The 14,361-nt window shown below is 50.3% G+C and overlaps 1 protein-coding gene across 15 annotated transcripts in view; it reads left to right on the forward strand.

The window, feature by feature from the left end:
* The window catches only part of cadpsa (Ca2+-dependent activator protein for secretion a), a 583,962-nt gene that overhangs the window by 450,696 nt on the left and 118,905 nt on the right, over positions 1-14,361 (forward strand). For all 15 annotated transcript variants that reach the window (XM_086001517.1, XM_086001514.1, XM_086001512.1 and 12 more), the window contains 2 exons: positions 564-647; positions 2,027-2,059. In XM_086001517.1, the coding sequence (XP_085857643.1) occupies positions 564-647; positions 2,027-2,059 (117 nt within the window). The remainder of the gene's footprint in view (positions 1-563; positions 648-2,026; positions 2,060-14,361) is intronic.

A 14,361-nucleotide genomic window follows, 5' to 3' on the forward strand; every position in this document is an offset into this window, starting at 1 on the left:
ATTGAAAATGTACCTTTCACTTGCCATTCTCTAATTTCTTTAAATGTTTAATGGAATGATTACTAAGTAACTGCTTATCATTGTAAGCATTGTTAAATGCTATTAGTTGATGCCAAACACATCACTATTTTAACAGTGTTAACGAACCTTCCAGAGTGTAGTAATGAATTAAAAAATCACACTGCAGGTGTTTCTGCTAGTCATTTTGATTCAGTTATAGGAAAGGGGTTAGATGGAGAGGCAATTTACTAACTTAACCAAACAATGATAATACTATATCTCGTCAAGATCATATTCATATGAAAATTAATGATCCAATTTGCAGAAATAGTGAGATATATATATACAACAGTGCATTGGACTATATAAGTAGCAAGACACATCCTTGCAATTCATTCATATGAATTACGTATTCTGCAATAAAGTAAGAGGTAGGTTAAAGCTTAGATTCTTCAACATGTACCTTGTCAGGTAACAATTATCTATTTTAAGATCAGAAGAAACAGAACTGTTAAAGTTTTAGCAAATAACTTAATTTGCTTCTAATCATTTTCTTCCATTAGTTTGTCACTATTTTGGAAGGAGTACTGTCCAAACTGTCCAGATACGATGAAGGGACTCTCTTCTCATCCTTTCTCTCATTCACTGTAAGAAAAAAGTTTTTATATTAATTTATATGTCTTAGTATAATTTAGAGAAAATGAAAATAGACTTTTCTTCATGTTCAGAAAATAACAGATTTGGAAATATTTGCAGTTTTCATCCAGTGTTGCTGTATTTACAGTGCAGAGCATACAGTAGAACCTCTATTATTCCAATTATCCACCTTCCTGATTATCTGCCAGAATTTTGTCGAACAAACCCACGTGTGAGATGTCACATTGTACATCTTGCTAACACCAATCCCCTCTCTCTGACATAAATCAATCTTACAGCACAAGATGGATTACATTTAACTTGTCTTATTTGTATTGGAATTTTCTTCCTTCCTCTACATGCCTAACGTATAGTTGTATCATACATGATGCCTAACGTATAGTTGTATCATACATGTAAGACCAAAATTGGGGACTCTTGATTATCTGTTAATCTATACAGTCCACCAGGGGTGTGCCCCTTCCATTATGGCTGTTAATGGAGGTTCCACTCTAGTCATTTTACGAAGTGCAATTATTTAAGGCATTGGGGGAGAAATTGGGTGAGTAGCGCCACTTGTTAGCGCCTAAAGAGGCAGGCAGTGGCTGTAGCGCCACTGGCTGCGTCTCCCGCGATATTGAGTTGGGGCGATAATGGTGGCGTTAGCCTTTTGCGCTGCGCCGCCACCGATGACGTCATCAGTGTGCGCAGCGCCCCATTCGCGCCCCGTTCACGATATTTGGTTGCGAACGCCGCAGTTGCGCCGTTCGCTACCCGCGCCCGGTTCACGGGGCCTTACTGTGCCGGCAGCGGTGCAAGTTAAGGTGGAGGTGCAGGGCGGCCGCCTTTTTCGGCGGCCGCCTGCCAGCACCTCTGTCCCCGGCCTCCTGACCCCCCCCCCCCCCCCGCGGCATTGCTGGCTGTTTCCCGAGAGCCCGGCACTTCTCCTCGGTGCCGGGCTCTTTTGTCGGCATTCGCGATCAGGGATCGCGCTGTTGCAGGCCCCTCCCTCTTAACAATGGGAGGAAGGCCTGCAGTACCGCAGCGTGCCGTGCTGCAGCGTGTGGCGCTGCGGCACGTTGCGCTGCGATATTCAGTTTCAGCGCCCTAAGAGGGACGCGGAGCGCCTCGAGCCTCGCCCCGTCTCCCTCTAGGGGCAATGAAACTGAATATCGGACGATCGCTGAAGACTGGAACGCTGCGCTAAATCCTGCGCTCAGGCGAACTTGGCGCCAGTTTGGCGCCTCAACCCAATTTCTAGGCCATTGTGTTTTAGTAAATGTTTCTTAAATGTCTCAAAAACTGTACTCAATAAGTTAATATATTTTTGCTGTGCATTTACTCTAAGGATTTTTTTTGTCATTTCCCTTCTTTCTATTTTGTTTTAAAGGTGAAAGCAGCTTCCAAGTATGTGGATGTCCCTGTAAGTGTGACTATAATTCTATCAGCTTCTCTGTTGACATGCAAGTTAAATCCCTAAATTCAGAGAGATATAGCGGCTTGACAATGAAAGAAAAGGTCATACATTTTACTTCATTAAAATTTGTAAAATTCAGGCAACAGGCTTATAGAAAGAACTAATGAAACAAGATGAGACTTACTCTGTCCTTAAAATGGGTTCAAATTAATATTTTGTTGCCGCCTGACTAGAATTGAGCTTATTCAGAGACAACAATCCCTCTGATATGCAGAAGTGTTCAAAACAGTCAAGTTTACACAGTTTTCGCCCAATTTTCTCACCTTCAGTCCTGAAGGTATTGGGAGTGAATTTCTGTGGGGATTCTCCTGATCAAAGGAATAGATTTTAATTGTGCCAGTAAGCCCAAATGATGAAAGCTTGGGAAATATTCCTCTCTTTTCTGAAAACTTGTAGTGTTTTAGCATAAATGTTGCAAAATATATCTATTGCTTTGTTTAATTAAAGGTAATTTGTTTGCTGAGAAAAGCAATAGTGATTTAACAGAATGTTCTGTCCATCTAAGTAGCTGTAAATTGCTTTGAGAGATAGCGTGTACTAATAACACATTTTCACCTTCTGCATTGTTGAATTATTTCCCTGTCACTGAAGCAGCAGGTGCAAACAATACCCCCATGGTCCTGAGGGCCAAATATCATTCCTTTGCTCAGTAATTGTTTGCTTTTTGCAAAAATCTTGCCGGCTTGCTCCTTCCTAAACCATGTTCATTCGCACCCTGGAAACTAGACTGAAGTGCTAACTAACTGCAACTTATGGTGACTGACAATCAAATATTCTAGAGAATGGGTACCCTGTGGTCTTAAATATATCTTATTAGCAAAACCAATTCACAGCAATGACTTACCAGTAGATATTTTGGGTGGAAACTGTAGACATCTGAATGTCAGCACTTTAAAACAGCCTGTACCACAGCCTGCTAATGAGTTTATGATTATTTTGCGTACAAGAGAGCTATAAATCCACAAGTGGGTTTGAAGTTGACATTTTCTGCATTGGGGGGGGGGGGGTGCGGGGGAGGTGATAGTTGATTATCCCTCACTGACAAAGTTGCGTGAATAAACTGTCTTGGTCAGAAACACAGGAAAATTAAAGTTTATAATTCTGTCAGACCTAATAAAAATGAATTATAAGTACAAAGCATCTTATTAACCTTCACAGTCACACACAATTCTGTCTGTTTAATGAGGTGTGGGTTATACATCTTAATGTACGTAAGTGGCTTAGCTTTTCCGATCATAATGCTGACAATAGCCCATTCATTTTAATTGGGTTACCGCAGGTATTGTGATCAGAAAACCTAAGCCAGTACGTCTTGTTTCATTGCCATGCTGATGGCTGGCATTTTCTAACAATAGCAATGTACTAATCACAGACACCTAAATTTGTAATGTTAGATTGTAGAAGCAGTCCTCTTTTAAGAGAGTTTAAATTCATTTTTAACTTTTTTTTTACAATTTTTGACTATTTAATAAGACATCACTATTATGATTTGAACACTCTACAGATACTTTTTTGTGCCTACTGCAAAGCAATCCCATGCTTCCTATTACCTGAAACTTGACCATACAGGGTAATCTGGAAATTAGCATGGTCCAGGCAAATAATAAACCCATTTATCTTCATCCTTCTCATCCTTGTTTTCAAATCCTTCCATGGTCGCGTTCCTCCCTATCTCTGTAATCACCTCCAGCCCCACAATCCTCCGGGATATCTGCGCTCCTCTAATTCTAGCCTCTTGAGCTACCCTGATTTTAATCGCTCCACCATTGATGGCTGTGCCTTCAGCTGCCGAGGCCCTAAGCGCTGGAATTCCCTCCCTAAACCTTTCTGCCTCTCTACCTCTCTTTCCTCCTTTAAAACGCCCCTTAAAACTCTTTGACCAAGCTTTTGGTCATCTGCCCTAATATCTCCTTATGTGGCTCGGTGTCAAGTTTTGTTTTATAACTCTCCTGTGAAGCGTCTTGGGACGTTTTACTACATTAAAGGCGCTATATAGATACAAGTTGTTGTTGCTCTTCAAACTCATTTACTTCAGTGTGCACATTAGGAACAGTATCATCGAACCTTTCAAGCTAATAGTCAAATAACACTTTGACAGACTGTATGGCCTGGATTCTCTTCTGAGTTACCACCAGTTTGGCGACAGATTTGGGCAAGTAAACAGAGAAAAATGTGTTCTTAAAGGCTACCACCTCAAATTCACCACAAAAACTTGCACCTGAATTCTCCTCCCAAAAAAACCCCCAGTTCCCGTTCAGGCCTGTCACAAGCCCATTCTGCCACATTTAAATGGAGTAAAGGGGCTTGGCGAACACCTGCACCCTATTCCCCTCCATTTTTGATGCAAACCAGCTCCAAATAATCACCACCACTAAATCAGCGACAGTAAGAGTTGCTGCAAGATATTTCTGATGCGGATACCACATTGAAGACGCCATTTTGTGTGCTGCTACTGAAGGTTGGTGTTACTTTGCCTGAATAGTTTTTTTTGTGATGGTTTTAGTATTGTGGGGCTTGAGTCAGGACTTTGCTGCTACGTTTACTCAGCTCTGCTCAAACTACTGCTTTGCACTCTAAGCATGGATTTCTTAATGGGAATAACTTTATTTTGATGTGATGAAAAGAAGGAGGATGAACACATGAAAGAGGCTACGTTGGAGACTCTTAGGATGAGGCATCACCAAAGATGTGTCTTCCCTACATGTAGACACTTGGGGTTGATTTTCCCTGCGGAGGCGGGATGGCAGTAGGAGAGCTGGTTGGCGGGTTCCGGTCCCGCTCAAGTCTGCAGTCGCTCTCAGAAAATGATTTTCCATAGATTGGCCTTGTTAAGCCCGCCCTGTGGGGTTCCTGGCCAATTAACAGGAGGCGGGTCTGATGACGTCATTTGATGACGCGTCATCAGCCGGTTTCCTTAAAGGGACCATGGCCACATTGATTTTGACAGTTGTGATGTCAGTGTGCTGCAGCATTGAGGTGCTGCAAACACTGACAAGCGCTGCACAAAGGTGCACAGCTACACCCAGGCTCACGCATGACTCCCTCCATATGCTTATAGAGGGAGTCACAACACGCAGGGAGATTCTCTTCCCTTCCCATGGGCGGAAGAGCCCTCCCCAGGAGATCAACGGAGCCTGGTTGCACATTGCACAGGAGAACATAAGCAGGGATCACGAAACGCTACTGCAAAGCCACACTCAAACTCACCCTGCTGTGCCACTCATCACATCCCTATCACTCTGCCTTCCATACCCTTCTCCTGCACATCTTTACTCACACCAACTTACCTTGCACCTCCACCTATCCCTCTATATCTACATTATCACTTCCCCAGCTCATTAGCCACCCCTCACACTCACCCTCAACCTACTGCAATCATACCAACTAACAACACACAAGGCTAGGCACTTGAGAGGCTTAGCCAATGTTCATGTGAAGTTTCTGTTAATGTGTTGTCATACAGTGAAATCTATATTTTCAACACTTCACCTTATTTGACAGATCTGTGTGCATCTTCAGAAGTGTCTTAGTGAGTTCTAGTGAATGTTGAGACATAACTCTCCCCCCCCCCCCCCCCCCCCCCCCGCCCTTGCTATTGTGATGAGTGTTAAAGAAATGGCTTGGACATTATAGGGATGCTTTATGCTGCTGGTGTGGGGTGGAGTCAACCTGGCGCATCATGTGGCAGCCAGGGTGTACAGCGTCAAGTGAAGTAAATCTGGCCATGGTGAGGACATTGCTGGCCTCCCGGGCAGCAATGTGGTCGGGTGCTGATGCCCTGTGTCCTGTGCAGCATCAGGTGATGGCGGAGAAGGTTGGTGTTGTTATTGGTCATGTTGGTCATATTGGTGTTGGGGATGATTGTGGAAGGATTCAGAGGACCAATGTATGATTTTTTCAATGGCACCAATGTTGCTGCAATAGATGGCAGCTGCAGTAGAGATGACAGAAACGATCTGTCACTGGTTAGGGAGGTTGTTCCAATGAGGTGCTACTGGATATAGAGTTGGTTCTAAACACTTGCAAGCTAAAGAAAGCTCTATGGCCTAGAAATTCAGTTGGTTGCGCCAGCCGTTAGCGCCTTAGGAGGAGTAGATGTCGGGCGCTAGCCGCCTAGCGCCCGGGCGCAGCGCGATCTGCGCCTCGCCCCAACTTCACTAGCGATTTAGCGGCGGCGCAAAGTCTTTGCGCGCGCTCAGCTGCGCGCGCAGATCATGACGTCATTTCCTCATGCAACGCCCTTTGTGCGCCCCCAGCCGGAACTTCAGTGGCGATGCCCCATTGTGCGCCTGGCGCCCCTAGCGACTGTTAGTGGAACGGTGCTCAGCCGATGTGGGGCGCGGGGGGCGCAAATTAAAGGGCACTCCTGCACTATAAAAGGCTGCCATTTCGCAGCACTCCTTCTTGAGAAACGGATCTTTGGAGAGAGACCAAGGTAGATAGCTTTCTGCTTTGGCCCAACACTCGGACAGGTACTTCTGGCTTCAGGCCACAGCTTTCCACTAGTCTTTGCCTTCATTGACATCTCATTGTTTGCCAGCATATTATGGGGGCTGCAATGGGTGTCAACGCTGGCTTTCTCAAAGGGCTCACAGACGCCGTGAGAGAGTGGCAGCCCTGGCTAGACGGAGAGGGGGCAACAGGCATCGGGAAAGGAGGCCTTACCCACCCAGGGTATACCGCCAGCAGTTCTCCTATCTCAACATGTCTGAGGAGCAGTGTGTTCGGAGGCTGCGATTCAGAAGGGACGTGGTCACAGAGATCTGCCAGCTGCTTGGCGGTGATCTGCAGCCACAGCTGAGGTGCAGGACGTCTCTGTCGGTGGCAGTGAAGGTGACGGTGGCTCTCAACTTCTATGCCACCGGCTCCTTCCAATCTGCTACTGGGGACATTGCCAACATCTCCCAGTTCGCCGTGCATTGCTGCATCCGCCAGGTGACCAATGCCCTTTTCAAAAGGAGACGTCAGTTCATCTCCTTCTCCATGGCCCTTGCCAAGCAGCAACAGCGTGCAATGGGCTTTGCAGCATTCGCGGGCTTCCCCATGGTGCAGGGCGCCATTGACTGCACGCATGTGGCTTTGCGGGCACCTCTGGAGAATGCTGAGGATTACCGCAACCGGAAGGGCTACCATTCGCTGAATGTCCAGCTGGTGTGTGACCACAGGCAGCTCATCCTAGCTGTCAATACCCGCTTTCCAGGCAGCAGCCACGATGCCTTCATCCTGCGACAGACTTCTGTGGCAGACATGTTCCAGGCACAGCCTCACCCACGAGGATGGCTTATCGGGGACAAAGGCTATCCTTTGTGTACCTGGCTGATGACCCCGCTCCGTGCGCCCAGCACCCCTGCTGAAGAGGGATACAACGAGAGCCATCAAGCGACCAGGAACATCATCGAACAAACAATCGGCGTCCTGAAGCAACGGTTCCGCTGTCTGGATTGTTCCGGTGGAGCCCTACAGTATTCGCCGGAGCGAGTCTCCCATTTCGTGGTCGTTTGCTGCATGCTGCACAACCTGGCTATCCGCAGGACTCAGGCACTGCCACCAGAGATTGGAGGACCACCTCAGGAGGAGGAGGAGGACCAGCACAGGAGGGAGGCAGAAAGTGCAAGGGCCGCCCGTCGCCGGCTTATTGAACGTCGGTTCTAGGCCCCCTCTCAGGGAATGGCTTGTGCCAATGTCAGCAGATGAATGTAGCCGCTCCACAAGCCCTCGGCCGAGCAGGGCAACCAGGACTTAACCAAAAAACCATGCACAGTGAAATTTAACAACAATAATTTATTGAAAACATCTGCCCTTCCCACATTACATGCTCATGTGGAGAAGCCCCCTCCAAAAACACAAAACTACCAGTCTCGGCCTTACAAAAACACAACTGCACCAGTCTCGGCCTTACAAAAAGAAAGAAAGACACCAATCTCGGCCTTACAAAAACACAACAGGCATTTGAGCATACCTTCTACTTTTTGCCCTGCAAGGGCGATGCCTTTCGCATCCTTGCCTGGCCCCTGCCCGCCCTGCAGCTCCTCCTCAATGGGAGCCCAGTGGCTGCAGCAAGGCTGGGGGAAGGCTGCTGAGGGGCAGATGGCGTGACGGCAGATGCCCTTGGGGGTCGGCCTGCACCAGCTCTGGCCTTGGAGTGGCCGGCTGCTGACTGCTCCAACTCTGGCTGGGCGGCAGCAGTCTGTCCAGCGGCTCGTGGCAGCTGCAATGGCGGAGTGGCAGTGTCGGCTGCAGGAATGGTGCCAACCTGGCAGATCGCAGGTGCTCGCTGGTCGCCTGATACAGTGGCACTCGCACGGGCCAGCATTGCAGCATGCGCAGCAAACAGCTGAAGGACAGACTGCTGGGCTGCTGCTGCGCGGCGGGTGCCCTGGCGATGCCTGGCTGATCCAGCGAGGGTGGCAGCCGTTAGTGCCCGTGTGGCCCTGGTCTGTGTCCGCATGACACCAGCCAGTGAATGGACGGCACGACTGAGCACTTGTCTAGAAGTCGACTGTGCTGCCGCGAAGTCCTGCAGACTCCTGGCCTGTGCTGCACTGAATTGTTCCAGACTCCTGGCCTGTGCTGCACTGAATTGTTGCAGACTCCTGGCCTGTGCTGCTCCGAATTGCTGCACACTCCTTGACAGAGACTCTATGCAGTCAGGCATCCTTGCCACTGCAGCCATGAGCTCAGTGTGCCTGCGCTCAGCCTGGACGGCCATTTCCTCTAGGAGGCGCACCTCCTCTGTGCTCACCGTCGCAGGACTGGAGGCCGCACTCACCCTCTGGGGAGAAGTCCGCCGACCTTCCCCACCCCTCCCGCGTTGCTGCAGGCCGCTGGGCCCCGGAGCGTCACTCTCCTCCGACCCTTCCCCCCGGCTCCCCTCCAGGGAAGACGTGTCCCCTACATCGCCATGGGCTGGCGTGGCTGAGGGTGGCACTGATGGGCCGGCTTCCTCTTCCTCCTCCTCGTCTTCCGAAGGGCTGACAGTGGCAGCTTGAGGGCCCGCCTCCTCACCTGGTGATTCACCATCTGAAAGCAGGAAGGCACAAGAGTAGCTTTAGAGTGAGGACAGGGCGGCAGCGAGGGAGGCATGAGTGGTGCCATTCACCGCATTGGTCGGACAGTGGCAAAGGATGCTGATCTGATGCGCAAGTGGAACGAGAGAGGTCCAAAAGGTGATGCCCTTACCATTGGTGCCCAGAACAGGGTCGGCATCTCCACTGGCGACGGGGCCAATCAGCCGGCCTGCCATAATGCGCTCCACACGCTGGTCGAGGTCGGAGAGCGCTTTGAGGTCAGGACCGCCTCCCCCGGTCTCAGTTCGGTTGCGCCGGTTGTGCGCCACCTTGGCCTGCAAGAGAAAGGACGGCCTCTAAGTACAGTGTGAAGCCCTGATCTTGTCTGCACTGCCTCCCATGGTCGAATAGCTTGTACAGTGTGTAGCCCTGATCTTGTCTGCACTGCCTCCCATGGTCGAATAGCTTGTACAGTGTGTAGCCCTGATCTTGTCTGCAATGCCTCCCATGGTGGAATAGCTTGTACAGTGTGTAAAGTGCTGAATGTACAAGTGATTTTCATGCCAGTCCCATAGCTGCTGGATGAGGGCTGGCCATTAGGGCTTTCAGGTCCCTTTGCCCATAAAGTGAGGTGCACATGCAAGGATGAGGAGGACACTGGAAAGGGTACTCACCCTGACAACCCGAGTGAGGTCGTTGAACATCTTCCGGCATTGCACAGGAGTCCTGGCAACCACGCTGTTGGAAGACACCCTGTTAGAGACCTCCCTCCAGGCTTTCCGGTAGGCGCTGGGCAGCGGCCTCTTGCCACCTTCTGGGAACAAAACATGGCGCCTGCGCTCCACTCCGCCAACCAGCAGCCTCAGGTCGCTAAAGCGCTGCGCTCTCTCCCTGGCCTTCTCCATAGCCCTGGGCGTTGTGCAGGTGAAGCTGAAGTGGTCAGGCCTAGGTTGAGGGCTGCAGTGTGCAGGGCGTGGCAGGCAAACAAATCGACCCTCCCCCTTTAAGAGCTGACCGGCGCCAGAGTGTCTGCCATCAATCAAGAACTCGCCGCACCGGCGCTGCGCCCGGCCTCGGGGGTATCGCTCAGCAACGCCGGCTTAGCGCCTAAAGATAGTCGTGCATCGCCTGTTTTAGCGCAGCAGCAACCTCTTGGGGCGATGCGACTGAATATCGGCGAAGGGGGCGCGACTTTGCGCCGGGCGCAAACTTTAGCGGCCGCCCGACTTTAGCGCCCCAAAAGTGGCTATACTGAATTTCTAGGCCTATATGTCTTACAAATGCAGTAACCAACAGTTTCTGCACTCTGAAACTGACCATCTGCAACATGGCATCCTTTACACCACTTCTGCAGCTGTCAGCTTATCAGATAAATCAAAGCAGACGCAACTCATGACAGGGTGAGCTGGCGTGTTCCCCGAGCAGTGGGTAACCCATGGGGGAGCCTGTAAAATTACAAGGTAGGCTCAGAATAGCATTAAATTGGCTGTTAACAAGCCATTTAATGATCTAAATTGTCTCCCCCATCGCTTGGTGTCAGGTCAGTTCTGCACAGACAGACCCGAAGCCGGGGAAACGCACGTGGAGGCGGGTTGGCAGCGGGTTTCCTACCCACTGTCTAACTTTGCTATTTTGACAGTGGACCCGCCTCCAAACCCGCCCTCTGAGCGCCGGCAAAATTCAGCCCTAAGGGTTTGATTTTAACCCCCCACCCCCACCCTTGCCCAGCGGGAATGGTGCGTGTGAGCAGTTAAAATTAGGACGAATCGACTTAGCGGCCTGAGGTCGCTCCGTTCCCGCCCGGTGCCAACTTATCGTCACCCACTTTCAATTCGGACAAGCCTCCCACTACAGGCAGGCTGGAACCTATTTAACATTCAAAAGTCGCAGCTCGATGACATCATAGGTGCCGCAACGTAATCCTAACTAAACGTCAGGGGGGGATCCTGTACTGTCTGCAGCCCAACCGCGGAACCATGGTGGGAGGCGCCAGAAGAGGCCAAGGTAAGTTTCAAAAAAATACTTCTGTCAGAACTCCTTGTGGGTCAAGAGGAGCATGAGTGCTCCCTGCAAGGAGTTCTTGGGCCTCCCCATCCCGGCCTCACCCCGATCGCCATGGAACCCTCCCCTGCCCCTCCGATCCCTGCAGCATGTGCTCCCACTGACTGCCGGGGAATGTTTTCACAATCTCCTACCGCCAAATTCCTTGCTGGTCAGGTAATGGATCTGGAATTTTTATGTACATAATGTGCTGCCTTTAAGATCGGCAGGACCTCCACATTTCCGGACTCTCGGAGTGCGCTGCCTGTTTTGGGGCTCCTGCATACCATCCCCGCCCCTCTTTTAAAATTGGGGCCTCACTTACTTTTGTTCTGCAGACCAAGAAGGCCTTACTTAGGCATGCCCACAGCACGAGGAGGGTGCTACAGAAGGAGAGAAAATGGAAAAGGAGAGCCAGCTGCCAGAGCAAGGATAGCCTAAATGAGAGCCTCGAACTTTCAGTAAATACGGATTGACTCAACAAATAAAGTCATTACACTTTCTATCCCACTGCTTGTTCTACCCACTTCCTCTATCTGCATTCTTTCTCAAAGGTCCCTCACTTTCCAAGACCTGCCAAGTTTCCTCGTAAGACAGCAGTCTGCAATTCCCCTACCGATAACCAACCCCCAAAACTTGAAAGTACAGAGATTTTTCTGGGGTCTGTGCGGGCGAGATTGGAGGCAGGTCAGGTGGGAAATTTGAAATAAGTTGGAGCGGGTCGGGAACCCTCCATCATCCCGCCCCCATATGCCTTTCCCTCGGGTGCGTTTGCCAGTGCGGCAGCAACCCGACAGGCAGAGGCGGGCGACCTAATTCAAATCATTACCACCTTGTTGTCAGACCCTTAAGTGCCTTTTTCAGCCTACCTTTTAAATTTCCCGGGCTGCCCACAGGATTCACGCAACTCGGGAACCACGTCTGTCAGCCTGAGGTGGGAGTTGAGTGGCCATTGCACCAGCTGATTCAGTGACAGCATGAAATGTACTATAAAAGCTCCCACCTCACAACTGAACACGTTCCTCAGGCAGAAGCTGTTGCTAACTGCATTGCCAGCACAGATTTCGCTTTCTACAGGCTGCAAGTGTTTCCAGCAAAGTCGCCATCCAGTGTCACCTCATTGTTAGAACCTATCACATCATTGACAGATTGCTTCTCTCATCTCTACTTGACCTGCCATCTATTCCATCAGCATGGGTGCCGTTTATACTGTCTCACCTTGGTCCTCAGAATCAGACCACAATGAGCCCCAACATCAGTAGCACCGACAACAACACCACTAATATTCTCCTCAACCACCTGGTGCTGCACAGGACAAAGGGCATCAGCGCAGGGCTGCACCGCGCCAGAGGCGATACCCCTAACACAGGGTATACAGGCAGAGGATGAGCAGTGCCAAAGGAGGCTCAGGCTATTGCGCCAAGTTATTGCAGACATTTGCACATTGCTGGAGCAGGACCTGCAGCCCAGAGGAGTGCGCGGACACGCCTTACCAGTGGCTGTCAAGGTCACCAGCGCCCTCAACTTCTTCACCTCAGGCTCCTTCTAGGAATCTGCAACAGACATTTGCGGCATCTCACAGTCAGCCACCCACATATGCATCACACAGGTCACCAATGCCCTCTTTGACGTCAACCAATTATATCAACTTTACCACTGATGAAGCCAGTGTTACTGAGCGGGGCGCTCGGCTTTGCCGCTCTCGCTGGCTTCCCACGGGTGCAGGGCATCATCGACTGCACATATGTGGCCATCAGGGCACCCCATCATCACCCAGGAGTCTTGGTCAACCGCAAGGGCTTCCACTCCCTCAATGTGCAGCTCATCTGCAACCGTAGGAAGATCATCATGCATGTGTGTGCCAAATTCCCTGGCAGCTGCCATGATTCTTTCGTCCTTCACCAGTTCACGCTCCTTCGCTCCTCCAAACAAACTTTCCGGCTGGTTGCTTGGAGACAAGGGCTATCCATTGAAGACGTGGCTCCCTTGAGGAAGCCAAGTACTGAGGCCCAGGAGAAATATAATGAAAGCCACATTTCCACCAGATGTGTCATAGAGCAGAGAACAGGTATGCTCAAAATGTGCTTCAGGTGCCTTGACAGATCTGGAGGAGCCCTTCCGTACGCACCAACCAGAGACTCCAGAATCATTGTGGTCTGCTGTGCCCTGCACAACATAGTGCAGCAGCGAGGATTAGCGCTGCATGAGGAGCAAGGCTCTGAACGCACAGCCTCTTCAGAGGAGAAGGAGGAGAAGCATCAGCTGGAAAACAAGGAAAAGCAGGAGCTGAAGGAAGCTGCAGGCCAGATCCCACCAGCACCCGAGCACATTGCTGCCCGGGAGACCAGGAATAGCCTCAGGGTGACCAGATTTACTTATCTTTACACAGTACACCCATATGGCTGCCACATGCTGTGCCAGGTTAGCACCACCCCACAGCAACATCATAAAGTATCCTTGCAATGACCAAACCACTCCTTTCAGACTGACCAACATTGCTGGAGGTAACGTTATGTCTCACCATTCACTCCAACTCATTAAACCACTTCCAAAGGTGCACACCAATTTGTCCAAGACCGGAAAGTGGTGAAAATAAAGATTTTTATGGTTGACATCACATTAATGGAAACTTGACGTTAATATTGAATAAAACACTCAAGTGGCCACCCTTGTGAATCTACTTATGTGTCATCTTTCTCTTATGTGTGCATCTACGAGGTGCTACCCTTGTGGCTTCAGCAGAGGTAGAGGCAGCCTGCTCACTTCCCTGCTGTGACTGCTTAGAGACTCTTGGCGGATGTCCTCTGGGTTTTGGAGCCTGTGGTGGCCCCGCCAAAGTCTGCTCCTCCTGCGACTGTGCAGGGGCAGACTCAGCCATTGCTGTCCGAGGAGGCATCTGGGGCCCTGACTGAGGGGGTGGCAACGGGCGAGAAGTGTAAGCACTTTGAGAGGATCCCATACTTCCCTCTCCCCTCTCCCTGTTATCCCTCTCATCATCATCCCTCTCATGGGCCACCCACATTTCCCTGCTAGCAAGGAGCTGGAGAGCACCTTGCTGCACATCAGTGGGGCCATGAGGACCCACGTCTATGCTGACATCCCTCCTAGACAGGAGCTCTATGAGCCTCTGCCATCTATTCTCCATAGAGACCATGTGCTCCTGTGAGTGGTGCATTAGCTGCTCCATGTAGGTGGCCATCC

This window comes from Somniosus microcephalus, chromosome 11 (genome assembly GCF_052327205.1).
Source record: "Somniosus microcephalus isolate GS21.2 chromosome 11, FLI_Smic_1.0, whole genome shotgun sequence".
NCBI lineage: Eukaryota > Metazoa > Chordata > Chondrichthyes > Squaliformes > Somniosidae > Somniosus > Somniosus microcephalus.